The 26,445-nt window shown below is 44.2% G+C and overlaps 3 protein-coding genes across 5 annotated transcripts in view; 1 reads left to right on the plus strand and 2 right to left on the minus strand.

Moving 5' to 3' along the window:
* Nucleotides 1-5,963, minus strand: tstd2 (thiosulfate sulfurtransferase like domain containing 2). 3 transcript variants are annotated; one of them, XM_020706817.2, is made up of 10 exons: nt 5,712-5,963; nt 5,419-5,565; nt 4,206-4,489; nt 4,026-4,134; nt 3,839-3,958; nt 2,831-2,936; nt 2,634-2,749; nt 725-883; nt 515-653; nt 1-443 (listed from the first exon to the last, which is right to left on the minus strand). In XM_020706817.2, the coding sequence occupies exons 2-10, from the start codon at nt 5,554-5,556 to the stop codon at nt 220-222; spliced, it is 1,395 nt and encodes a 464-aa protein (XP_020562476.1). In that variant the 5' UTR covers nt 5,557-5,565; nt 5,712-5,963; the 3' UTR covers nt 1-219. The 3 variants fall into 3 exon arrangements, with proteins under 3 accessions (XP_020562476.1, XP_011478855.1, XP_004073648.1); XM_011480553.3 differs by having other exon boundaries at nt 5,681-5,963; XM_004073600.4 differs by lacking the exon at nt 5,712-5,963 and having other exon boundaries at nt 5,419-5,706.
* Nucleotides 5,935-16,468, plus strand: ncbp1 (nuclear cap binding protein subunit 1). Its single transcript, XM_004073601.4, has 23 exons — nt 5,935-5,968; nt 7,362-7,450; nt 7,537-7,637; nt 7,711-7,867; nt 7,952-8,059; nt 8,418-8,539; nt 8,631-8,700; nt 9,051-9,266; nt 9,345-9,442; nt 9,533-9,596; nt 9,670-9,780; nt 10,352-10,416; nt 10,496-10,558; nt 10,636-10,710; nt 12,940-13,043; nt 13,123-13,245; nt 13,927-14,029; nt 14,774-14,867; nt 14,939-15,042; nt 15,121-15,250; nt 15,321-15,461; nt 15,544-15,657; nt 16,012-16,468. Exons 1-23 carry the CDS (start codon nt 5,935-5,937, stop codon nt 16,123-16,125), a joined length of 2,400 nt encoding a protein of 799 aa, XP_004073649.1. The 3' UTR covers nt 16,126-16,468.
* The window catches only part of slc49a3 (solute carrier family 49 member 3), a 16,597-nt gene continuing 6,610 nt past the window's right edge, over nt 16,459-26,445 (minus strand). Inside the window, exons 2-10 of the mRNA XM_004073603.4 lie at nt 25,807-25,965; nt 25,518-25,734; nt 24,676-24,752; nt 23,278-23,415; nt 20,818-20,934; nt 20,591-20,743; nt 19,047-19,204; nt 18,033-18,136; nt 16,459-17,592 (exon numbers count right to left, since the gene is read on the minus strand). Of these exons, the coding sequence (XP_004073651.1) occupies nt 17,438-17,592; nt 18,033-18,136; nt 19,047-19,204; nt 20,591-20,743; nt 20,818-20,934; nt 23,278-23,415; nt 24,676-24,752; nt 25,518-25,734; nt 25,807-25,965 (1,278 nt within the window). The 3' untranslated portion in view covers nt 16,459-17,437. The remainder of the gene's footprint in view (nt 17,593-18,032; nt 18,137-19,046; nt 19,205-20,590; nt 20,744-20,817; nt 20,935-23,277; nt 23,416-24,675; nt 24,753-25,517; nt 25,735-25,806; nt 25,966-26,445) is intronic.

Here is a 26,445-nt window from a genome sequence, read left to right on the forward strand (position 1 = left end):
TTTATGGTTGTTTTTATGGCTTTTATTGTGTAAAGCAACATTACAGATGGATGCTTTTAATGTGAAAGTGCTTTTCACAATAGCCACAGGTTCAAATGCACAAAATGCTTTTTTTCTTTCTCATAGGAGTTGATAAAAGGTTAAAAACATTTACTTTGACAGAAAAATAATATTTGACAGCTGATAAATAGAATTTAGATCAAAGTCAAATGACTGAGGTCAGACATCTTGGGGAATTCTGGGTCGTCTCTCGGTGCACTCGCACTCTTCTTTGTGATGCGGGCCGTTGGCGCCGCCCTGAGCGCGTCCTTTGGCCTGGCAGGTGGAGCAGCAGGCGGTGTGACCCTGCCGTCTGCAGGCGGGGCAGGACAGCACCAGCTGGCAGCAGAAGCGGGTGCTGCAGAGCTCGTACCGGTCCCACGGGCGTCCGCAGAAGCTGCAGTCTGAACACAAGCGCCGGTTGAGCCGCGAACGTTTGGCCCCGCCCCCTGAAAAGTCCCCCTCACACACAGACCTGAGATGACGTCGTCGTTGGAGGAGATGGCGTAGCGCTCGTCGAACACGAACAGCTTCCCGCGGTAGAACCCTTCGGGGAACCGTTCCAGATATTTGTGGATTCCACCTTTCAGCTGGTAGACCTCCCTGCACACATCCTGCAGAGAGCGCAGAGCTGAGCGCTGACATGTTTCCATGGAAACGCAGGAAGAAAAAGAACAGAGCTCACCTTTGAGCGCAGGTACGCCGAGGCGCGCTCGCAGCGTATCCCTCCTGTGCAGTACATCAGAACCTTCTTGTCTCTGAAGAGTTCCAGGTTCTGGTCGACGTAGTCGGGGAAATAGCTGAACTTGCGGATGTTTGGAGCCAAACATCGAGTGAATTGTCCCTGCAAGGAAAAGAAAACCCCAAAAGTTCGGTTCATGAGTCTGTAGTTCGGTGGCCCAGCAGCTCAAAAGACATTAAAAAAAAATCAACAGCAAAACAAATTAGGGATCACAACAACGAACTATTTAGATTTTAGAGACTAAATGAAATAAAAAGGAAAAGTATCGGAAAACAAGAGGAACTTCCAGAAATAAAAAAACAAAATAAAGAAACTGAACAAGGTAGGTATCATGGGATATCACTGATTGGATGAGGACGTTTGTTCACCTTTTCAACAGAAAGTTATTTGGCGTGGTGATATAAATGTAAATATATGTTAACAAAAGAACAGTGTTTTACATTTTTCAGAAAGAAATGATTCCATATGTAAATAGTTTTGAATCCTGTACAAACAAAAAACCTGTTAGAACAGTTGAAACACAGTCATTTTTTTAGACTTTAGCAGAATCCTTTACCTAATTTATTTTTGATTATTATTTTCTGGTTTTTTTTTGCTATTATTATGGCTTTTTTGAGATTTTTGTTCATTTTCATTGTCAAATGCGAAAATGTTATTTAGTGTGGAGTGACAATGTTTGATATTTTGTATGTGCAATATTTGTTAATAAAGTTTATTGGAAAAAAAAATCTTCCTAGAAACGATACTTCTGTAAGCTTCTGGCCACGCCCACTAGAATAGTTCAGTGATTGATCGATCCACTCTTGACCACAGCGAGGGTCCACCGTCAGTCAGCAGGAAAAAGGTTGCTTTGCTTAGAAGCTGTTTTATTCTTTTTTTAATGGATAAAAAGAAATTATTTGTTCTTATAAAAAAGAAAAATCCCCCCCCCCTTAAAAAAAACCCATAACCAAATGAATTTGACACAAAGCGGACTAAACCATTCTAAAAAAACCTTCCTGGTTAACACTCTGGACAAATCCACACAATAAACAAGCAGGGAAGGAGGGAAACAAACATTTAACCTTTTTATTATTCATTTATGACTTTAACTGAAAATAAAGCAAATATTGACCATAATCTACCACATAGTTTAACATAAACCAAATAATCCCTTAAAAACAAACAAAGTGATGTCCCTTATGACAGACTTGGCACCCCTCTGCAGTGGTTCGCCCCAATTTTCTGCCTGTTAGTTTATTGTGTCACAACTCAGCATAAGGAAATGAACTGTTTTTCACTTAAAAACAAAAACTAGATGTGGGCACCCGTTATCACGTGTTGTTGTTTTGATTGTGTATGTTGTAAAAAAAAAGAAAAGGAAAAAAAAGCACGCATAGTTGGCAGCGAGTGGTTCATCCACCAAAACCACAACCCTCTGCTTTCCCTCTTCCTTAAAACTCAGAGGTCATCATCCAATCAGTGATATCCCATAATACCTACCTTTTCTTTAACATGTCAACTCCTTACTGAGGTTTAGCTCCGTCTGTTTAGTTTAGTTTAGCATTACCTATGGAACTCTATGACTGATTTCATATTTACTTTACAAATGCCGGGATGAAGCCCATTGAGACGACTACGGTTGTAATACTGGTTTATATAAATAACATTGAATTAAGTTTTGATTCATGGAAATTACTTTTGTTTTCTGGAACTTTTTATGTTTTTTTTGGAATTGTGTTTTGTAAAACGTTTTGACTTGATTTTGCAGGATCTGACATGTATTGCAGCATTTTCTCAAACTGTTAAAAACCTACAACCCTGATTTACTCAGAAGTTACAAAAAAAAAAACAGACGGAAAATGCAACTCACTATTTTGCTCTCGTAAAAGTTACGGCAGTCCAGAAGAAGGGTGTCGTTAGAGGAATCCCCTTCCCCTAAAAGAGCCTCCACTTCTTTGTGGAAGTCCTCCGGATCCAGATGAAGTCCTGAGAAAGCAAAGAGATGGAGAGTTTTACACTTTTTTATGTTACAGCAGCAGCAGCAGCATCCGTGAAGAGGACCTTCACCTGCCAGCTGGTAGGAAACCACATCCGGATCGACTCCCATCGGAACGATTTCCTGGTAAACGCCGACCTTCAGTTCTGGAAAACACTCGGCACCGCCGTCACTGATCTCAACGCACAAAACCAGGAAATACATTTAAAAAACATGAATGGAACCAGTTTGAAGGTTGTTTCTGATTAACCAACATGTTTAGGATTCATTTTTGTTCACAAACATGTCATCATTTTGAGCCATTTCCATTTATCTGGATGTATTTCTATCTCATGAACGCCTCCAAGCTCTCAGGTGTTGGTGCCGTTTGCCCAGCAGAACCTAGGTAGAACCCCACAGAGGTGACGCGTACCCCACAAACCCAATGTCCCCTTTTGACTCAAAGTTTACATACTAGGATCATTTTGTTCATTAATCTGCACTTGGACAGGTGAAGTATAAATATCTCTGACAACAAGATTATGGATTATGATGACTATGATGACAGTAGAGACAGAATTCTATACATTGGCTTCCTCCCACTCTTTTTCCAACACATAAAAGTCCTTTTGACAAACGTAATATTTAACGGATTTAAAATATGTCTGAGAGTAATAAAAATGGCATCATTTACACGTGTATGTATTTATATATGGAAGTGTATATAAATCTATATATATCTGTGTGGATTTCTTCATCTTTACTTTTTAATATTTTCATTTTCCGATCAATTCATGACAGTTTATCCCAAGTTTTATAAATATACATATAGATATTTTTGCTTAAGAGAAACTAATTTCAATGTGGTTTGTAGCTATGCATAATTTTAAGATAATTTAATTCTTTTTTTTTACACTTCATTGTTTTCTTACTACAGATCGGTTTCTTTAAATGGAAAACAGTTCTTTTTTTTTTTTTAAATGTGTTCTTTTTGCTGTTTGGTTCCATCAACAATCATACAACCGTTTAAAAAGTCTATTTGTAGTCCAGTGTCTTAATCCTGATGTAGCCACAGATGAAAAGCATCTCAGAAACTTTACCTTAAAATCTTCTCGGTCCATCTGGAAGAGGGGGTGTGACATCATGGCCCTGGTGTAGAGATCCGTGGCCACGGCGGTTCCACCAACCGTCCCGTTGATTCCTTCTGCCGCCACCCTCACCTGCAGAGAGCTTCCACTTCAGAACAGAGCTTCTCCTCGTGGATCCTACGGAGGAGTTTGTGGTCACCTTCCCCGTTAACTGCAGCCTCTCACACAGAGCTTTCTGCCAGGCGCAGATGACGTGCGGATCCTCCACCTCGCAGTAGCGGTAGTAAAGGAGAACCTTGCCGGGACCGCTGCAGGAGAACGAGAACACGTCAGGAGTGTTTCCCATCGCGTCTGCGGCAGACGTGACACCCTGATCTACTTTTTCAGCAGCTCCGCTGGGACGTGGCTAACGTCAGGGATCCACACAGAAACGTCCGCTTCTTCTGCCTCGCGTCCGTTCAGCCGCTGTGTTTGCTCTTCCTCTGCCAGCTGGCTCAGCGAAGCCTGGAACGCCGTCTGCGCCAGCTGCTGCACTTCGGCGGCGTGTGCTCTGGCCACATGTTTGTGAACGGCAGAGTGTTCTTTGAAGGTCTGGCCGCAGCAGCACCAGGAGGCGCCGGCCTCTGCACTGCAGATCTTTGAAGCCACAAACGAGGCAAAAGACTGAAAAGGAAAAAGAATCAAAGCATTTACCTCAATCAAGCAAATGTATTCTGTTTCAAATACTTCCAGAAATATATGGTTTCCAAAAAAGTTGGACCGACTAAAGGAGTTTCTAAATGTGATGTCTTGAATCATCATCATCATCATCATCATCATTGAGGTTCACGTCAATATTTACGTAATGAGCCAAATTTTGGCCTGTCAATACTCTGATCAAGCCTGAAATATATTACATATCTATAAATGATTTAAGCATTGATTTACATCTATTTGGTCCGGTAAACGGTAATAATCTGTTTATGACAAAAACAGGGAAGAATTTTATATGTCTAAAGTGACAATTTAAAAGAAGCAACAAATTTTTTTTTATGTATTTGTTTGTTTGTGACATCAAACACTAAAAAAAAGCCTCTCTGCAAATTTACCAGTTGGCCAAAAGCCCCCCCCCCTCTATTTGTTGTCCCAGGACAGAAGGTAAATGTGCCTCACTAAATATAAAGTAATCATTTAATGAACGCCTGGTGAAAGGTGAGTTTTCAACTGTAAAATGGTCAAATATGTTTTTAACTACAGGATCTATTTCTAAATTGTTGTGCCTTTTTTATGTTGTTTGTTTTGGTGTAAAGCACTTTGTGTTATCATGTTCTAGAATTATATAAATTTTACATAAATAAAGATTGATTAGATTTGATACACAGAAAAACAAAAACAAATACCAAAGATATTCTCTAACTTTCATGTCTTGAATACCTTAGGTAGTAATAATATTACTACCTAGTAGTAATAATATTACTAATATATAAAAGATGCAAACTGCCCAGAATTGGGTCAGAATCAATATTTAGTTTAGATTAGTTTAGTCATTTTTTATTCTGTTTTCAATCATTCTGCGTTGTCTTTGTGGAAAGAGAAGCCAGATATTCTCCTACCTTTCTCCTGCAGAACCTGTAATATTTTCTGTGAGCAGCAGAAATGTGTTTGTTTTGCTTAATTGATCCATGATCAACCATCGACGTGTTGACCTCCCAGTTCAGAAACTCTGAGCAGACTGCTTCACTGGCTGCCATTCTCCTCAACTGGCAAATTAAATGCACGACAAATATGTTTGTGATCGTAAAAAACGCAACTTTGTGATAGAACGCGTAAATACTGACAAAAAGAGAGATATAAGTTCTCAAACGCGGTAAATACCCTTGTATTTCCATGCGAGTGTGCAGCTCACCGGAAGTGGAAGTTCAGCTTCCGGTTGTACCTTGAATGACCCGGATGTCCATCATTTCAATCGCTCCGCTGTTATTTCTCTGTAAGAAGCTGCTGTTGCTGCTGCTGCCGCCTCCGGACTCTGCCGTTCAAAATAAGCAAAGCTTTTCCCGGATCCACCGGTCTGTCCCGCGTTATTTTTTTTACACCGGGTGTCTGCACGCGTGCAGCTCAGGGGGGACAACATGTCCAGGAGGAGACACAGCGACGACAGTGACGGCAAGTCGCGCGCTGCATGTGCGATTCAAACGTTACGGCTAACGCGGCAGCTAGCTACAGCTACCTTGATTATCTGTATGTGCTATAACTTTAAAGGAATGCAACGATAGCAGGCGTTGCCCCAATATCAAGTATTTTTTTAAAGCTACTAAATAAATTAGGGGATTTTAAAAAATGATTTTTAAGAGATTAAGTTTTACCAGAAAAACCCGGTTCCGTTAGTTAGCTACTTTAGCTAACGCTAACGGCCAGATTTATGTTTTATAACGGTTTCTGGCACACAAAACACATTTAATGTTTGTAAAGACTGGCGTAAGTGTTGAAAGAGACACTTTTTCTGTGGGTTCATCATCATGCGCATGGAAACGTGATGTTACAGCCCTGTGGATTTTGTGATTTATAAAGGAACATTCACAACCAAAGTGTCTCACGGTTCCACACTAAAAAAATATCAGACCTAACAATATTTTTATATAATGTAGGATTAGTTTAGTATGTATTTGTCATTGTATGTATAAATGACTTCTATTGGCTTCCATTGAGTGTTTACCTTTCATTCAGAGATTTCAGTAAGGAGAGAATCAGCAAGGCAAGTTTATTTCTTAAGCACATTTTATGTACAAAGGCAATTCAAGGTCCTTTACATAAAACACTAAAAGAAAAATTTAACAGAAATATTAAAGGAGTTATCACCAAAATAAAAATTTAAAGAACTGAAGTAAATACCAACCTGCATTTAAATAAACTGAGTGTTTCAGCTGATCCAAGGCTTAATTCTGGTAGTCTGTTCCAGATCTACAGAGCATAGAAGCTGAATGCAGCTTCTTCGTGTTTGATTTCGACTCTAGGTACTGACGAAAGAGCAGATCCAGATTACCGGACAGGTCAGAACTGGACTGATGTGGTCTAATATTTGGCTCCTTTGAAGGACCCGAGCAGCAGAGTTCTGAATACGCTGCCGTATCGTCCAGCAAAAACACTGGAACAGTAGTCAAGTCGACTAAAGATCGACTTAACACATAAACAAGTTTGGCCAAGTCCTGCTTAGACATCAGATCTTTATTTTAACCAGATGAAATTATCTCAAAGCGATGTTAAAAAGATGGGTTTTGTGCTTCTTCTGAAAAATCTCTACGGTCTCTGAGGCTCTCCGGCAGGCTGACGTCCAACTGTTTGTCTTTAGCCCTAGACACAATATTCTCCATTTTTCTTCTGTTTACCTAAAGTATATAGGAGGAAACCTCCAGTAAAGTCAGATGGAGTATGTGTGACTGTCGAAACACTAGATTTTATGAGACGAATACACTATTTTCCCCCCAAAACGTAGATTTGTTTTTCTGTCTTCAGTGTCCTCTCAGGTCAGAGGTTTAAGTTCTGTCCTTTTCATTTTTAGGAGGTCAAGCCCACAAAAGGAGGAGAACATCAGAGCCTATTGAGATTGAAGACCGCCTGGAGTCGCTGATATGTCGCGTTGGAGAAAAAGTACGATGGCCGTTTTGTCATAAAGCCATATATTTACTATTTAAATAATTTGCAATAACTAAAGTCCGTCTTTGATCTTTTAAAAGAGTACATCGTCCCTCGAGAGCAACCTGGAGGGGCTCGCAGGGGTTTTGGAGGCGGACCTTCCAAACTACAAAAACAAAATCCTGCGTATTTTATGTGCAGTGTAAGTTGTCCGCAGTTCTCCTCATTCTCAAGCGTAACAAACGGTCCGTTTTCACAAACGCGTCTTTCGACAGAGCCCGCCTCCTGCCGGAGAAGCTGACAGTCTACACGACGTTAGTCGGCCTCCTGAACGCCAGGAACTACAACTTTGGGGGAGAGTTTGTGGAGGCCATGATCCGGCAGCTGAAGGAGACGCTGAAAAACAACTTCTACAACGAAGCCGTTTACTTGGTCTGTTGATGTTCAATGTCTAAACTCGCAGCTGCTGCAGCGCCTTTTGCTCTCGGCATCGTTTAAGTTCTCTGCTCTCTTCAGGTGCGCTTTCTGTCAGACTTGGTCAACTGTCACGTGATCGCTGCCCCTTCCATGGTAGCCATGTTTGAAAACTTCATCAGTGTTACTCAGGAAGAAGATGTGCCACAGGTTTGTTTCTGCACGGCCTCACCTGGAATATTTGTTTGCATCAGAAGTTTCAGTTTATGAACATCCCGTTCTTTTTTTACTTAATGTCACATTTAAGGCGCCTCCTTTTGTTTTACTGCAACGTCTGAGTTTCCCCATTTCAAATTCAGCAAACTCCTTTATTTTTGTATCATCTGATGTTCTCAATGACGACTCAAAATTCCATGACTTGGTTTTGGGAGAACTGCAGTCCAATCAAAAATAAAAATGATTGTTTTCTGTGTAAAAATAGTTTTAGATTTATACAAAAACGATTTTTCAGCTTCTCAATTTGACTTGAAGATGAAGATCAGTAAGCGTGAGACCCTTTTGGCTCCAGGTTCGGTTGGACTGGTTCGTGTACGTGGTTCTGTCCTGCCTGCCGTGGGTCGGCAAGGAACTTTATGAGAAGAAGGACGTGGAGATGGACCGACTCCTGAGCCAGATCGAAGGCTACCTCAAGTGAGACGCGGCCTCTTTTCTGGAGCATCTTTTGCTTTCCATTGAAGCTGTTGTTGGACTGACTCCAGCGCTCTGCTGTGTTCCTGGACAGGAGGAGGGTGAAGACTCACGTCCCCATGCTGCAGGTGTGGACCGCTGAGAAACCACATCCACAGGAAGAGGTGAGCCTTTTGGACAAGCAGGTTTTGAAACGCAAGTCTAAAAAGATGCATTAGAAGGATCGAAGGGGGAAAAAAATCCAGATTGCTTTGAAGAATTTTAAAGAGAAACGACTCCTGTGAGGAGAAACGCTGGAACGTCGGCATAGGAAAACTAGAAGAGGAGAATGGGCCACACTGCCCCCCCCCCCCAGTGAAATTGTTGGGTCTGCTGATAACACATGCAAGGAAAAAAAGGATCAAACTAAATGTCATAATTCATAAAAGAAGTATTTAACATTTCAAGTCACTAAAAGGAGGGTGAAAATCAGCCAAATGAGTTTGAATTCGTCCCTTTTGCTTCCATCTTTCAGTACCTGGACTGCCTTTGGGCTCAGATCCAGAAACTGAAGAAAGACCGCTGGCAGGAGCGCCACATCCTCCGACCGTACATCGCCTTCGACAGCGTCCTGTGCGAGGCCCTGCAGCACAACCTGCCCCCCTTCACTCCGCCGGGACACATGCCTGACGCCCAGTACCCCATGCCCCGCGTCATCTTCCGGATGTTCGATTACACCGACGCCCCGGAGGTCAGTCGCCCGGACCGACCGCTCACAAAAAAACAGCCGCTGCGGTTCTGACCCGGTGTTTGTGTTCGCCTCCTGCAGGGACCCGTCATGCCCGGCAGCCATTCTGTGGAGAGATTTGTTATTGAAGAAAACCTCCACTGCATCATCAAAACTCACTGGAGGGAAAGGAAAACATGGTGATCAGGCGCCGTCACCTGTGAAGAAACGACGCCGGCTCACACTGAGAGTCTCTTTTTCATATTTCTCTGTATTTTTTTGTCCCCCAGTGCTGCTCAGTTACTCAGCTATCCAGGAAAGAATAAAATCCCGCTCAACTATCACATCGTAGAGGTAACTTCCCTTCTTTTAGCCTCCTGTAGCGCGAAGCGTAACTGCTGCGTCATGCGGTTTCTCTGCATTTCAGGTGATCTTTGGCGAGCTCTTCCAGCTGCCCTCCCCGCCGCACATCGACGTCATGTACACCTCTCTGCTCATCGAGCTCTGCAAATTACAGCCGGGGTCGCTACCGCAAGTCGTATCCTGATGCTTCCGCTGTCAAAACCAGTTGGAAGGTCAGACAATCGGGTCGATGAGACACGAAGCAAATGTCCCCAAATGTTCGTCCAGCGCTTAAAGCGTTGTTCAGACTCTTCTTTTTCTGTTTGCTGCATTTAAAAACTGGTTTTGATCGTGGTTCGATAGCATGAACCAGATTCTGCAGCAGCTCAGGTCATCAGGCTACACATCCTGGAAAGTTTGCTATAAAAAAAAAAGATCTAAAACTCAAAAAGGACTCAAGATGTAAACCCAAGATATGGTGGAGATTTAAAACTCCTTTGGGGAATTAAAAACAAAGTAAACCATTCAGAAAACAGAAGAGCAGAGCCGGCTGGTTCCATTAAACAAATCTTGGGTTTATTTTTAAAAAGTCATTTTGTTAAAACAGAATCATCAGATGTGAATACATTTATAACATATATTTTTAAAAAGCAAAAAAAAGGGGGGGGGGGGGGGGATAAATTTGGATTTTATTGGATCATTTTAGCCGTTTTGTTTCTGAAGTTTTCTTGAACCAAACTAGCTGATGTTCCTTGACTGACCTGAAGTTGGCGCAAGCCACAGAAATGCTTTACATGAGGCTGGACACCATGAACACCAGCTGCATGGACAGGTTTGTTTCTGCACAGACAGGATGCATTCTGGGTGTTGAAGTCTTTTCGGTGAAACATTTTTTTCTCTTCTCTTAACAGATTTATCAACTGGTTTGCTCATCACTTGAGTAACTTTCAGTTCCGGTGGAGTTGGGACGACTGGTGCGTAACTCCTGTCGTTCTGTGGCTGAAACCTTTTTTTTTTTCCGCTTTTGTGACACTTTTTCCTCCGTGTGAAGGGCCGACTGCTTGACTGTGGACCTGGACAAACCCAAGCCCAAGTTTGTCAAAGAGGTTCTGGAGAAGTCGATGAGGTACAGATGCTGTTCTCTAACACTTTCATGCATGTTCACTTCAACAAGAATTCACTCAAAGGACAAATTCAAGTGTAGTAGTATGGCCTGAAGCTGCTACGCCCGCCGCCGCCCTTCCACCCCCCTTCACTGGCCACACCACGTCACTTAGAAACCTCACTAGTTCTTCCCATTCTGCCTCTGCCAGCCTGGTCAGGACCGCACAGGACATAAATGGAAAAAAAAAAACCCACTTCTTCTCAAAATGGCGGTTTTATGTTGGTTTTATCTCCATAGCAACCATTTTATTTCTGGGTCTCCTGTGGGTCACGTACAGGTCTGTAATTTTTAAAAGAATCTGCAAAAGTAAACCTTTGGATTTACTTGGCAACATAGGTGTTTTGGTAACCATGGTAACATATTTACTATTCTTATATCACATGCTAAATCATTTCATTCAGCTTGAGCCAACGGTTCGTGTGTTAAATGTTCACAATGCTACGGCAAAAAATGTGCGAGACATAGGGCAACGCCACTTTTGCGAGCTCGCCACGCTAACATTGTTCAACAACTACAATCTTTAAAACCAACCTTTTCCCAAAAACTTCCCAATTGCTCAAAGTTGTTTGAGGTTAGACTGCTCCTAGACTGGGGGGGTGACGATAATCGCATCACCGCACGTTTTTTTTTTTAAGTTCTGCATATGGTGCATGATTGGAAGTATAATAAACACATTCATCTTTGCTGAGAATTTACTTTTTCTGCTAGTCCTGTGTTCAGACTACAAAGGTTTTTGGGGGGAACCTTTTATTACTGTTCTCCTTCACTCCCTCTACGCTGCACACGCTCCCTCTTCTTACTTACTCACAGACACACAGTTTCAGAAACACACACACATCCTCATTGATTCTACAACTGAAGTTTCCGTCTCGCGAGGAAATACGACACATTTACTGTGTTCTAATTATTCATTTCCATTACAAGCTGCGTGCGTTCTTCAGTGCGCGACACGGCCGCCCGCCGGAGGATTTTGTGTTGGTGGTGGTGGTGGGGGGGTATTACTGTTCTCCTTCACTCTGTAACACCAAACATGAACGCACACTGTTTTCCATGAATATCACTACATGTTTTGTTTGGGAACTATTTTGTGCAGCGCAAAGTTACGTGTCTAAAAACAAAGGCGGAGCCTCCTGCCCCGCGTTCTTCATGGGTGTCGGGCTTCATGGCTACCGGAAAGGTGACAAAGTGTCTGCAGTCTGTTTATTACTGGGCAATATATAATATTCTGAGAAGATGTCTGTACCAGAGAGCACAGGTGAAGGCTCACCTGCAGCTCCAGAGCGTTCTGCTGCAGACTCCGCGCCCCCTGCTGGTTCATCACAGCGGTGATCAAAAATCCCACACCGTCACAACTCTTTCCTAAACTGCCCTCAGTTTCACCCTAGACTACCTGCAGACAGTCTCTACACCAGGGGTGGGCAAACTACGGCCCGCTGGCTGGATCCGGCCCGCTAAACAATATCAGAGACCCATGTTTTTTATTTTTATCTGGCCACGCGGTCAAGACGTGACATTTTTTTCCCCCCTTCTGCAGTCTGTGCTCCAACCTGAAACCCTCTAAAATCTGTCAAACAGAACAGAAGACAATCTTCCCTTTCTATGTCACAGGTCATCTTTCCCGGTTTAGCTCATTATTTCTGAGCGATCATGCTGCTTTTTTCAAACTGTGCACCCTGTTCTGTGTCCTGATTGGCTGGAGACCCTGTCAATCAATCTCCTCCATGTCTCCTGTACAGAAACGTGGAGCTCTTCAGATCAGAAATCTGTGATCGATCAGATCTTTGTTTTCATTCTAAAATCCTGGAACTAATTTCTAGGAAGGTTTGAGAATTTAAATGAGAGAAAAGGTGAAAATGTTCATGTCTGTGTGAGAAAAGTGTATTTAGGCAGTTTTACTGCCATAAACGTCTGTAATCATCCTCCATGGATTTCACTGATCACGGTTATTTTTAGAACATAACTCCTGCAATAAACAAGGGACTCTGTACTGGTGAAAAGGTAATGCAGAAATATGTTAAGCTGCAGCAGAAGACATAGAAATGAGCTTTTTCATTATTGCTGGATGAGAAACAGACGTGCCGGACACAGCTGCTGGAGTCTTCAGAGGATTCCTGCAGTCATCTGAAGAAGGAAGTTGCTTTGTGTGTCACAGATCTGACTCTCCTGATCTTTCTGCGTCTTTGCTGGCAGGCTTTCCTACCATCAGAGGATTGTGGACATCGTTCCTGCCACCTTCTCCGCCCTCATTCCCGCCGATCCCATCTTTACCTTTAAATACGAAGACGAGACCGCCTGTAAGACGACCCGACGTGCTGTCTGACCCCGTTATGAGAGCGAGGACTCCCCATGAAGTAAAATGTACTGTTTTTACAGCTTCGTTACCGGGTTACCCCACCTCAGTCACCGTTTCAAACGCCATCAAGAACCGAGCGTCCAACGAGGAAATCCTGGCCATCCTCAAAGAGGTCCCCAACCCCAACCAGGAGGACGATGACGGTACCGGGCAGATTCTTTACACACTTTCAGCCTCTGTCTGTGAGGAAACCAGTGACTGGATCTGGGAACTGAACATAGTCAGTCTCCATCTTTGATGCAATAGCCAGACGTCGTAAGGAAGCAGCGATGGGTCTGAGTGGAACATAAAGTCTGCACTTTGTCAGTCCAGGAGTCCAGTATCTGATCTCCAAACGTTTGTTCTGCAGCAGCGCAGAAACATGTAAAGCCAAGTAAATTCGAGATGACCCTTTTTTAATTTTTCTAATTTTGCTGCCGTCATTTGCTGCTAACTAAACTGAACAAACGTCACGTTTACTTTGAAAGCCTAGAAGAAAATTGCTCTTAAAGTTGCTTTGTGGTCAGTTGGAGAAGCTTGAGGCTCTGCGGTCACAGCTGGTGGATGATCTCCATCATCGACCCAAAGCAATCTATCTTAGTGAGAAATACTGAAGAAAAAAAACCTCCACAACTCAAAGGTTTTTGGAACTTTTTCATTAAGTCTTACGGTCTGGACTCGGCGTCCGGGTTTAGTTGTCATGGTAACCTGAAATCATCTCAAAGGTTTTCAAACATCCTTTTAGCTGGACTAGACACTTTCACATCCCTCCCTTTTAAAAAGAAACAACTTAAACTTAGCCTCCTCCTCCTCCTCTTCCTCCTCTGACTGCTTTTCTTCCTCAGATGAAGGCGAGGCCTTCAACCCCCTGAAGATCGACGTGTTCTTGCAGACGCTGCTCCACCTGGCGGCCAAATCCTTCAGCCACTCCTTTAGCGCCCTCGGAAAGTACGTGCAGAAATGTTCCGGCGCGTTCGCCGCAGCCGGTTCCTTGTGTTCCATGTGTTCCCAGTGGTCTTTGAATGCTAATTGTGCCGTTTTCAGTCAAAACCAGAAAACCGGTTTGGTTTTTTAAGCACAGAGTTTCTGCAGAGCAGCAAGAGTTCATTAGAAATTCACCTCTGAGTTGTGGGCGGGACTGTTGGCGAAAAGAGCGAGCCCGCCCCCTCTTCCCCTTCCCGTTGCTGAGGGCTTGCAGCTGGAAGCAGGAGGCGTATTTTCTACGTAACAAATACGACCTTTTTCAAATTACAACTTTTTATTTGGATAAAGAAATACTCAGAAAGGCAATTTGAAGCTGAATTGCCTTCAGACACGTTCTTCATCATCAGAAAAAGAAGAACTTGTTAAACACCAGAAAGCATTTTCATCTGAGTGGGTCTGTAGATCAAAACCGATGGGCGTGTGAGGTCACGTGAGGTCAGGAGATTCGTTTTCTTATTGGATCTATTCAGGGCAAGGGTTCAAAAACTTTATTTTTGAAACCTTGCCCTGATGTCTTCTGCACGGTTTCCCTAAAGATGTGGACGTTAGCGGACCCAGTCACCCTCCTGCGACTGTAAACCCGCCTACAGAAGCTAAGTGTGGTTCTGAACGCCTCCTGGGCGTCGGTTTGCGTTAGAGCAGTTTGTTGCTAACATGTTGGGTGGTGTGTGGAATCTCCTGAAGCTCACCTGCATGTCACGCCTGCAGGTTCCACGAGATCCTGAAAACGCTGACGGAGAGCGACGAGGGGAAGCTGCACATCCTCAAAGTGGTGTACGACGTGTGGCGGAACCACCCGCAGGTACGGCAGCGGCGGCGGCCAAGGCCGGCGTTACGGCGGAGCCGGTGTAAGTGTGACTGCTCTCGTGGCAGATGATCGCCGTGCTGGTGGACAAGATGGTCCGGACGCAGATCGTGGACTGCGCGGCGGTGGCCAACTGGCTGTTCTCTCAGGACATGGCTCACGAGTTCACCAGGTGAGGAACGCCGGCCGAGCCGAGACGCTCTCTCCTCCTGCTGGGATAAGCTGCACGCCTCCTCTGATCTCGTTTAAGGCTCTTCATCTGGGAGATCCTGCACTCCACCATCCGGAAAATGAACAAACACGTGCAGAAGATCCAGAAGGAGCTGGAGGAGGCCAAGGAGAAGCTGGAGAAGCAGCAGAACAAGAGGGTGACCTCACAGGTAAGAGCCGAGCTCCCGCCGAGGCGCCGCCGTCTGTTCCAGCGCGTCCACATTCTCTCGTTGCTTCCAGAGGGACAGCGGCGACGACGAGGACATGGAGAAGAACAGCGAGGACGAGGAGGGTCAGCTGGAGGAGCAGATCGAGCGGCTGCAGGAGAAGGTGGAGTCGGCTCAGAGCGAGCAGAAGAACCTCTTCCTCGTCATCTTCCAGGTGAAGCGGCGTTCGGGCTGAGGCGGCGGGAAACTGCAGCTTCTGGAGGCGCTAAAAAGATCTTTGTGTGTCTCCGCCTCAGCGTTTCATCATGCTGCTGACGGAGCACCTGGTCCGCTGCGAGACGGGCAGCGTGGACATCAGCACGCCGTGGTACAAGAACTGCATCGAGCGGCTGCAGCAGGTCTTCCTCATGGTGAGTGTGTTCGGTGGAGGTGAAGTTTCCTCCTCTGGTGGATGAGGAGCAGCATTAAGCTGCTGAGGAGGCGTCAGAGCTCAGCTTTGACGCTCGCTGGCGCTGATGAAAGTAACCTCTCAAAAAGAGAATCATGATGCTGCGAGCTTCTCTAAAGATGTGAAAGATCCGTATCACCAGAAACCTAAAAAGTCTCCAGATAAACCTAGAATGCAGACGAATGCTTAGAAGGGAAAGCGCCGTAGCTGCAGGTTGTGAGGAAAAGGCTTGTAGGTCAGAAGGAAAGGTGACAGAAGGACGTTCATGGAGCTTGGTAGATCTGTTGGTGAGCCTCTGACGTTCTCCCTCCCTCAGCACCACGTGACCATCCAGCAGTACATGGGAACCCTGGAGAACCTGCTGTTCACCGCCGAGCTGGACCACCACATCCTGGCCGTGTACCAGCAGTTCTGCGCCCTGCAGCTCTGAGAGCAGAAGTCCCCCTTAAGGAAATACCAGCTCAAGAATCTTGCATCAAGAATCTCCTCTTTGGTTTTTGTTTGTTCGGCGCCACAGGCGAGAGCGAGGCCGAGTTTGGAGCCAGTTAGTTTCCTGTAGCGTTCATCTTTTTGGTTTTAGAGTTTTTCGTCCGGCTCGTCGTCGTGGCTCATTTCTTAAAACTGCTCAGTCTGGATGTCCGCGGGAGAGGACCCTGCAGGTCCAACCCAGTTTTTATATTTGCTTTATGCGGATTCAAGATCTCTCCGGTCTGTTTTATGTTGTTTTTGTTTTTCTTCAGTGAAATTAAACAATGTTTCTCTGTTTTAACAAACTTTTCTCTCCTGGATTTATTTCAAAATCATTTGCTTCATTACAGTTTAAAAGTCTCACGTTGAGGTAAATGTGTTCTGGCACGCCGCTGCTTAAGAACCGAATCACACATCCAGTTCAAAAACTAAAGGCTATTCTGAGAAATCAGTTCAATTCCAGTTTTACTAAAACGACCGACTGTGTCAGGGAACTGGACTGAGTGACTCCTCCCACCTGGCGTTCCAACAGGAAGTACCTGGTCCCAAAAAAAAACAATCCCATTTATGGTTGTATCTGAATTCCCACCCTAACTACTAAAAAACTCTAAAGTGCAGCACTATGGATTTTAAAAGCAGTTTGGACACAATGCTCACTACTTAAACGGCATTTCACAAAGTTAAAATCTAATTGATGAGCGTTTAACGATTATTTATAAATCTGTCTTCTGAAGACAGAAATGTTGATGCTTTATTAAAAAATACATTTTTTTTGGCAAAAATTGTTCCAACACAATGCATTGTGGTCTATATTCACCGATCTGGTGAGCATCGATGCACGCTGGTTTTTCACAGAGACTTCTGGGAAATTTCTAAGGCACTTGATTTTGGAATTCTAGGTTCTACAGCACTAGAAAATAGAGAATGTACTATAGAGTGCACTATGTAGGGTTTATGGTGGGAATTTGGACATTTGACTCAAACCCACAACCGCTAACCTATAAGCTCAGACAGGAAGTAGTACCTTTGTTTTTGGTAAGAAGTGCTCCAGAGTTCTGAAAAAAAAAAAAATTCAGTACCGATTTAAAGTCTGCCATGACTGTTTTTTAGTCCATCTCTGAACTTTTTCAGCTTAATAACTTTGTTTCCTGAAGCCAAAGTTTCAGATGGTGTCGTTTTTAGAGCCACCTATTATTTCCTAACCCTTCATCAGAGACCCCCACTTCATAGAAACCACATCAGGAATCCTAAAAGTTCCAAAGTGTAACCCGTGTTCATGTCCCCGTGCTCGGCGCGGCCGTGGAGTTGCCTCTCTTGGGCCGGTAGCTGGCTTCCTGCTCTGCCTCCAGGCGTCGGTAACGGCTGTGGAAGAAGACGATGAAGATGCAGGAGAAGAAGCTGCACAGACCCGCCATCACCATCAGAGGAACTGCAGAGGGAAACAGAAGGAAACCGTCTCACATCCAACCTTTGACCCTTTGAAATCTGGGAGACGGACGCGTTCAGACTGCAGCTGTCGTCTCCTCAGCCTCCTCAGCTCATGAGACCGTGACAGGACTCTCATTTCCCCTTAAACTTATTCTAGTTTTAGCCATAACGGTCTCAGATTTAGGATTCTAACAGGTTGATTTGACCCTTGTGCTATCCTAGGCATTTTAACATTGGGAGTTGGGTCATCTAGACCCACTAGACAGTGCTCTGAACCTTTTTTCTTCAATGATTTGTGATCTTCACTGGTGTCCATGGATTACATGAAATCTTTCCACCTTTATCCACTTTTGACATGGTAGGGAGAACACGTCAAAGTAAGGGGGGGGGGGTCATCTAAGATAGCACAAGGGTTAAGGTGACGGGTCTGGAGTAACCCACCTCTCCAGCTGAACGCTGCATCCCCGCAGGTCGACTGAGGCGAGTCGGCGAGTCGTGTGGTTAAAGCCTGAAGGACGATGATGTAAAGAACCGACTGAACCTGCCTGCAACAAAAAAAAATCCCTTTAGGATGAAGTTTCTCCAGATTTGACTTTCAGGTTTCTGCTCCTCAGGCCAGAAGTCGTGCTGCTGTGGTGGCACAGACATCTGACGCTTAGAAAACCTGCTTCTCCTCAGTTCCAGGTTTTCTATTCCTTCTGATGATGGTAGCCACAATTGGCCCGTTTTGACCCGCCCTCACAGGCTGAGTGCCGGCACACCCCTCCCCCCTGCCCCTGCCACCGTGGTCAGAACTGCATGAGCTAAATTCACTTAAAATACAACACTTTTTTCAAAATGGGGGCTTTTTTGTTGGTTTATTTCCATAGCAACCATTTCCAACTTCGGTCTCTGGGGGAGGAAGGATATGTGAGTTTTAGAAGAATCAGCTGAAGTACATTTTTGGATTTCCTTAGCAACAGAGTTTTTTCTTTTTCTTTTTTTGTTAAACCACGCCCACATTCCTAATATGTTCATATCGTATATTTGTCATTGTTTAGACCAGCTCAGGCCAACGATTTATGCATTAAATTTTCCCAATATTTCAGTAAAAAAAAGTGCGATAAACGGATGAGCGCCACGTTTAGAATCCACAAACTCTAAAACCATCCTTGTTTTTCCAAAGAGTGAGGAGGAGATGCATGCAAATTTGAAGAAAGGTACTAAAGGGGATTATTTTGGTGGTCTATTCCCGAGGTCAAAGGTCAACAATTCAAAAAACAAACTGCTAAATTTGCCACACAATGGCTGCCAAGCCATGGGTCCTGTGGTCATCCCATAACCATTTTTAAGACTTCGTTTGTGTGTTTTGGCGGATTTTGCAAAATGCTTTGAGCCCCATCAGAAGGGATTTTGGCCCCGATCTGTGCGGACGTTACATTTCCTGAACAGAAAAAGCCGTGAGGAAGGAAGTACCCCGACACGAAGACGAGTCCAGCCGACGTGGCCTCCCCCACCGGGTAGGAGCACTCCACCGACAGCTCCATGGCCACCGGGTAAATGGAGAAGCCGAAGAGGCCAAAGAGCGAGCAGACGGCGGCGACGGCGAACTTCTGCCGCGGCATCAGAGACACCTGAGAGGACAAACGGACGGGAGGAAAAAAACAGGATTTCTGTCATCAGTATAATAATTAAGACGACTGTAAGATGCAGTACAATGAAGGTAAACGTATAGAATTTAGTCACTGAGAGAGGATACAATTATTTTTTTACAAACACTCCATTTCATATGTGCATAATTTAATGTTAAAGATATCGGAGGAATCTCTGTGCGCAGGGGACCAAACAGTTTTACGTTATAGAGGGACACGCCGCTCAAGTTCTGCTGTTTCTGCGCAACAGTTCTCCAGCGCGTCCTTGCCAGTGATGGGAATCTAACTTAAAAAAAAAAGGCAGTAATTGTAGTTACAAGTTACATTGCCCAAAAAGTAACTGAGTTAATTAGCCAGTTACTGCATCTTTACAGTCATTAGTTACAGCCATAAATGTGTCATTCAGAATGATCGGACTGCAACAATTAAAATGTAAACACCAAATCATATTCATTTCACGTGAAGACTAAAGCAAACTTTGCACAAACATGAGGTTTCTAATAACACCATATATTCAAAGTTTGATGCTTTTAGCTGCATGTTTAATTTGTGTTCTCACCACCTCGGCTAGAGAGAAGGAAAACAAAACCTTTGAGGTTCCAGACAGACGTGGGTGATGTCTTTGTCGGAACACGGCCTGATTAAACATTGATTTATTCATTATGTTCTATTAAAGTAAAATAGTGTTGATTTTTCCAAAAATGCTGAACAAACTGGTGAAAAAGGCCCAACAGAGGATGTTGGTCCTGGATCCGGAGCGCCTGCAGCTGATTGAACCGTACTAAGTAACTATAACGGCGTTGTAACGGAGATGAAAGTCAGTAGTTTGATTACTCTGATACTCTTAATGCAGTAATACTTTAACGCCGTTACTTCCAACACTGAAGTTTTCTCAGAAACTTTCCCAGACTGCAAAAAATTGCGACACTGATCCACGTCTTTTCATTTTTTATGACAGTTAAATTATTTTTTTTAGCCAGTAAATATAGGATTTAAAGTCCCTGTATTCTGTTTTTTTACATCTAATTTTAGTTTTAAAAGTTCCCCATTGAAATATTTGATTCCTCTAACAGGAACAACTCCTCAGATTTAAATGAAACTTTAAAAACAGATTTATTGTCTTTGTTTTCGTTGGTTTTATTTGGTGATCATTTTAAAAATCATGTCAAATTTCTCCCTAAATGTTCAAACCAAAGAAAAACTTTTTAAAATTCTTATTTTTTTCTACACTTTTCGTAAAGTTTTCAACCGGCAGCTTGAAGCAAAGCGGTTTCACGGTTCGGTTTGATCCAGATTTCTCCGCGTCGGTTTGGTTCTGACAGGAAGTGGATTGAGGACGTCTGCAGGCGTTTCTCGCCGCGTTCTCACCACAGAGAAGGCGACGCACGCCAGCGCCGTCAGGCCCATGTTGATCTTGGTGGCCTCGATGAACTTCTTCGTCTTGTCGACGTAGAGGCCCAGAGCTCCGGCGCCCACGATGCCGAACACGATGAAGAGCGCCCCGCACAGCCCCGCAAAGTCCTGCGAAGGGACAGAGGTTCCGTTCAGTGGCATTCTAGCCTCCCCAAGTCCGGTTCGGTTCTGGCCCAGCTCACGTTGGTGTATCCCTGCACGCACAGGACCTGCTCCAGCAGCGTGGAGAAGCAGGTGAAGACGGCGATGCCGGAGCCGAAGCACAGCAGCAGGACCAGGTAGGCTTTGTTCTTCAGTAACTGCAGACACAGACGGTTGGAGTGAAGCAACAGCAGCAACCAGACAACCGGATGATCATCAAACCTCAACAAGCCACAGGCGGCGGCGTCTTCAAGACGGAAGAATTCCCAGAGTTTAGTCTGAAAAAAGACCTCAGAACAGCCGCAAGAGAGGAGCTGCAAAGAGGAGTCACTCCCGAAGGTCTGCAGAGCAGGAAGGTCAGACGAGGCCTTCAGCTGGACCTCTGGTTCCTCTGCTGCTTTACACAGATGCATCAGACTGAGGACTCGGGTTCTGATGAGGGTTCCAGGTGGTTCTGGTCGAGTAGTTTGGCTTCATGCCTTACAGAGTTAAGAGACTTGAAACCAGATATAGAAACTATAGAACAACTTTAAATCTGTTAAGCCTGCACCTTAGAAAACGATGTGTGAGACTGGACTATGCAAGTCAAGTTAGTTCAAGTCTGAACGTTAAAATCTGAGTTTCAAGTCTCCAGGCCAAAAACTTAACTGTGTTTTCAAGTCTCTGAGTTAACGCTCAAGTTACGCTTTAAGTCTCTAACCTAGAGTCCAAGTCCGGTTTCAAATCTCTAACCTAGAGTCCAAGTCAGGTTTCAAGTCTCTAACCTAGAGTCCAAGTCCGGTTTCAAATCTCTAACCTAGAGTCCAAGTCAGGTTTCAAGTCTCTAACCTATAGTCCAAGTCAGGTTTCAAGTCTCTAACCTAGAGTCCAAGTCAGGTTTCAAGTCTCTAACCTATAGTCCAAGTCAGGTTTCAAGTCTCTAACCTAGAGTCCAAGTCAGGTTTCAAGTCTCTAACCTAGAGTCCAAGTTAGGTTTCAAGTCTCTAACCTAGAGTCCAAGTCAGGTTTCAAGTCACCAACCTAGAGTCCAAGTCAGGTTTCAAGTCTCTAACCTAGAGTCCAAGTCAGGTTTCAAATCTCTAACCTAGAGTCCAAGTCAGGTTTCAAGTCTCTAACCTAGAGTCCAAGTTAGGTTTCAAGTCTCTAACCTAGAGTCCAAGTCAGGTTTCAAGTCACCAACCTAGAGTCCAAGTCAGGTTTCAAGTCTCTAACCTAGAGTCCAAGTCCGGTTTCAAATCTCTAACCTAGAGTCCAAGTCCGGTTTCAAATCTCTAACCTAGAGTCCAAGTCAGGTTTCAAGTCTCTAACCTAGAGTCCAAGTCAGGTTTCAAGTCTCTAACCTATAGTCCAAGTCAGGTTTCAAGTCTCTAACCTAGAGTCCAAGTCAGGTTTCAAGTCTCTAACCTAGAGTCCAAGTTAGGTTTCAAGTCTCTAACCTAGAGTCCAAGTCAGGTTTCAAGTCACCAACCTAGAGTCCAAGTCAGGTTTCAAGTCTCTAACCTAGAGTCCAAGTCCGGTTTCAAATCTCTAACCTAGAGTCCAAGTCCGGTTTCAAATCTCTAACCTAGAGTCCAAGTCAGGTTTCAAGTCTCTAACCTATAGTCCAAGTCAGGTTTCAAGTCTCTAACCTAGAGTCCAAGTCAGGTTTCAAGTCTCTAACCTAGAGTCCAAGTTAGGTTTCAAGTCTCTAACCTAGAGTCCAAGTCAGGTTTCAAGTCACCAACCTAGAGTCCAAGTCAGGTTTCAAGTCTCTAACCTAGAGTCCAAGTCAGGTTTCAAGTCTCTAGCCTCGAGTCCAAGTCAGGTTTCAAGTCTCTAGCCTCGAGTCCAAGTCAGGTTTCAAGTCTCTAGCCTTGAGTCCAAGTGAAGTTTTGAGTGTCTTATCTCAATTTCAGATTATATTTCATATTTTCTTTGTGACCTGTTTAAGTCCTGGTTCAAAACTGGTTTTTGTGTCAGAACTCGTCTGGTTTCTCTCAGGTTCTGGTCCTCCACAGACATGGAGCCAAGTCGGTGCTCCATCACAACCTCAGCAAAAACGTAGGAATACGCCGGGGGACAAACAGCAGAACCAAGTCAGGGTTTAGTTTGATTGGCCGGTCCACTGAAGACCGCGGTTCAGGACTTTGTCTTCCCTTCAGCCCAAGTTTGTTTGATTTGAAGTTCTGCTTGGACTCTTCTAGTTTGGTCTGTCCTGCAGAGAAACGGTGCCAGCTGAGACCCAGTTTTAGGAGCCAGGATCTGGAGCTTTGGTGGGAGAAATCTTTGTTTTAAACTAGTCCAGAAAAGGGATAAAGTTTCTAAGTCATTTGCTACTGAAAATGTAAAAATCCGGTTAAAAACAAGAATTTAGCTCCTGCCATAGATGACCCCTAGAGGAATAGATCACTTCCTGTTGGATTTTCCGACTAAATCATCCTCAGATGTGAAAACACAATAAATGTTTTCAACCATAAACACACGAACAGACAAATTCCTTCCTCCTTTGGGTGCCGTCTCACCAGCTTTAATCCCTGGACAAACGGTTCTGATCCGGACGACTCGGCGCTGGCTGATGGTGGAGTCGGGGGTTGGCTGGTCCGGATTCCCAGTGTTGCTAGGAAACAGATGATGCACGTCGGGGCTCCGTAGGCAAGCATCTGCGTGAGGAGCACAGGTTAAAAGCCGCTTATCTGATCTTCACACAGAATATTTCAAATTCCTCCTTAATCCAACACACTTGATCTAATCCCACCAGATTAAACACATTTCCTGAAAGTTCTTCTGATAAACCAACTTCTTACCAAACTTGGTCAGTTTTATGTAAAAAGAACAAAAATTGTAACTGAAGAGAAGTTGAACTTTTATCAATAATTATGAATGAACATTAGGAATGACAAGGAATTCTATTAAAAAGTAGTAAACTCTTTTCTTTGAAAAAAAAAAAAATCAATAAAATAAAGCAATATAGAATATTGCTCCTCTTCCGCTCAGACACTGTGAGCCCTTTGAGTCTTTAAGGCCCTGTTGCTACGTACATTAAGCGCCTATTTACACGGATGAAAATTGGTCATACGTGAATAAATATACGAAGAAAAAGGGAGAAAAGTTGTGGTTTTTTACGTGAAATTTTCCCAAAAGTATCACGAATGAACCACAATAAAACCACGGAAGAAGTACGAATAAACTACGAAAAAATTAACGTAAGAGCCAAATGTGGCTCAAAATTGTTCTGAATGTGATTTGGGATTTTTGCGAGATGCACACAAATTTGTGTGCATCTCGCAAAAATCACGCACAATTGCGTAAGATTCATGTAACAAATGCGTATACGTACAATGCGCGTAAACTGCGTAATTCTTAGCCGCCCAGTTAAAAACCGAATTCACTCAAAGACCCCTCAACCAAAACCCTCAACTGACATCTGTGCTCATGGACGAACGTTAAGAATCACACATGGATCACGAAAGGCCGCGATTACATACGTGGAAAATGTATGTATGTGTGACACGGCCTTTAGTCAAAGACGCTTTTTTCATCTCCTGTCCAACAGTTTAGCGTGTCAGACTGAACATCTGCAGCTCTTTTAGAGACTTTTACTTTGAAATGATTGACTTTGAAGCCAAAACTTTTATTTTGATAGGTCTGGGAGACTCCTGTCCCTTTTAACGGACTTTAATCTGACAAAATAGGTCTTATTTTTAACATTCTTACTATGGGAGACAATGAAGCCGTAGAAGTGGGAGGAGCTTCTATCGGGTCAAGGGTTCCTGCTGCTTTCGTGATTCATTTTAAAATCCCAAATATCCCAAAACGTGTCTTTACTTCACAGGTAAAATAGTGCATAACAAAGGCTCCAATCTCCGTTTTTTCCCTATAAAATGCATATTTTACAAACTCCCACGATTTTTGAAACTCACCAGAACTGGAATTTCTGCAGAGGACTTGGCGATCAGAGGCGAGATGACGTTGGCGAGGAGGATGCCCAGAGGGTTGGCTGAGGAGGAGGAGGGGGGGGAGCAGAAGTTCAGCTATAGAGGGAAGTCCTCGCGCCCACTTCCTGTTTGCTCCATCTAAAGCAACACTTTGAATGTCTGAGCTCCACCTTCGACGCTCTGAGGACACTTTAGCGCAAAAGGGACGAATGTCAAGCTTGACATTCCTTTCTCTTCACGAGTGACGGGCAAAGAGACACTTCCTGTTTCAGTCGGTCAGGAGGGAAAACGACGTAAGACCGGTAAAACGGGAGTTCCTCTGGAACGTGAGCTCTCCCAGGTTCTGAGGAAAGCGTCAGATTCTAATCCAGATTACTGCTCACATAAAAAAGCAACTGTGAATGAATCAAATCCATGAATCAATTTTTCCTATAAAAACGTTTTATTTTTATTTTCCTAAACAAATAATTACTTTCCAAAAGTATTTTACTATAGTTTATATGATTTTAATAGCTCAGCATATAGAAATATAAAAATAATTACATTTGGACTTGATTTGAAGCAAACTGTGAAGTGAGATCAGATCTTCCCATGAAGCCCCGCCCTCTCCGCGTCTCACTGACTCCACCCCTGTTCCCACTCGTTTATTTTCCCGGTCTTTGTTGGAGTCCAAACCTCAAACCTTTATTTAAAAGCAAACCGACTGCAGGCCTCAAAGATGCTCAATTAGTCTTTAGTGTTTCCGCTTTAGAAACGCATTTGAAAAAGAGAACAATTATCATTTCAGCGTAGAATTGTTATCAACTCTTAATATGAAGGGCGCTTACACATGGAGGCGATCATGTTGGCCGTGGCCCGCTGGTGGTCGGGAAACCACAGAGCAGCCACCTTGGTGGGGGTGAAGATGATGAGCGGCTGAGCCAGGGCGCAGAGCGTCTGACCCAGCATCACCACCAAGAACCGCATGTCATCGGAGACCGCGTGGGGCTGTCCGACAAGGCGCAGCATCGCTCCCAGCATGTTCAGCCAGGATCCCAGGATGAGCTGCGGAGGCAGGAAAACCGAGACGTCACAGACATCCGCCCTGTCCAACGACAGGAAGAGAATTCCGCTCACCGTGATCCGTAAGCCCAGGGTGTCCAACATCCAGGTGGTCCCAAAACTGAGCGGAATGGCCACCACCATGTAGACCAACGACAGCCAATTGATGGCGTCCAGACTGACCTTCAGATACTGGGCAGACTGATCTGCTACAGGCGCAAAGGTGAGCCATATCTGGAAGGGTGAAAAGGACGTGCTTAGGAGGAGAACCAAAGCCTCTGACTGGTTCCGGTCTGAAAGAACCGCAGGTCTCTGGACCTTTGGGGACATGGAGTTCTCCACATACGCAGACCACAAGGAATACACAAAGTATTACTAGAAAACATTACTGTAGCATCGAAACAAAGTTTGCCCGGCGGGTCATGGGGATGATGCGGCCGGATCGCTAGTTGGCATCGTTTATGGTCGGAACCACGACAGCATCTGAATAATCGTCAAACCTCCGACTTCTGTACTTGATTAATGAAAACATTCTTGGCAAATGCTTTCGCTTTCGTCCGTCTTGCGCCGGTCCAAGAATTTCACCTCTAGCATCACAATACGAATGCCCCCGGCCGTCCCTCTTAATCAAGGCCCCAGTTCAGAAGACCCACAAAATAGAACCGGAGTCCTATTCCATCATTCTTAACTGTGGTATTCAGGCGACCAGAACTG

Source organism: Oryzias latipes, chromosome 10 (assembly GCF_002234675.1).
Source record: "Oryzias latipes chromosome 10, ASM223467v1".
Classification (NCBI taxonomy): domain Eukaryota; kingdom Metazoa; phylum Chordata; class Actinopteri; order Beloniformes; family Adrianichthyidae; genus Oryzias; species Oryzias latipes.

Excerpts from the sequence above, each read along its gene's own strand:
- tstd2 (XM_004073600.4), bottom strand. The coding sequence starts at position 5,694 with ATGGAAATACAAGGGTATTTACCGCGTTTGAGAACTTATATCTCTCTT. Across the intron at positions 654-724 it reads CGGCGTACCTGCGCTCAAAG|GATGTGTGCAGGGAGGTCTA; the intron begins GTGAGCTCTGTT and ends CGCTCTCTGCAG. Across the intron at positions 444-514 it reads CAACGACGACGTCATCTCAG|ACTGCAGCTTCTGCGGACGC; the intron begins GTCTGTGTGTGA and ends GCTTGTGTTCAG.
- ncbp1 (XM_004073601.4), top strand. The coding sequence starts at position 5,935 with ATGTCCAGGAGGAGACACAGCGACGACAGTGACG. Across the intron at positions 9,597-9,669 it reads TCAACTATCACATCGTAGAG|GTGATCTTTGGCGAGCTCTT; the intron begins GTAACTTCCCTT and ends TCTGCATTTCAG. Across the intron at positions 15,462-15,543 it reads TCTTCCTCGTCATCTTCCAG|CGTTTCATCATGCTGCTGAC; the intron begins GTGAAGCGGCGT and ends TCTCCGCCTCAG.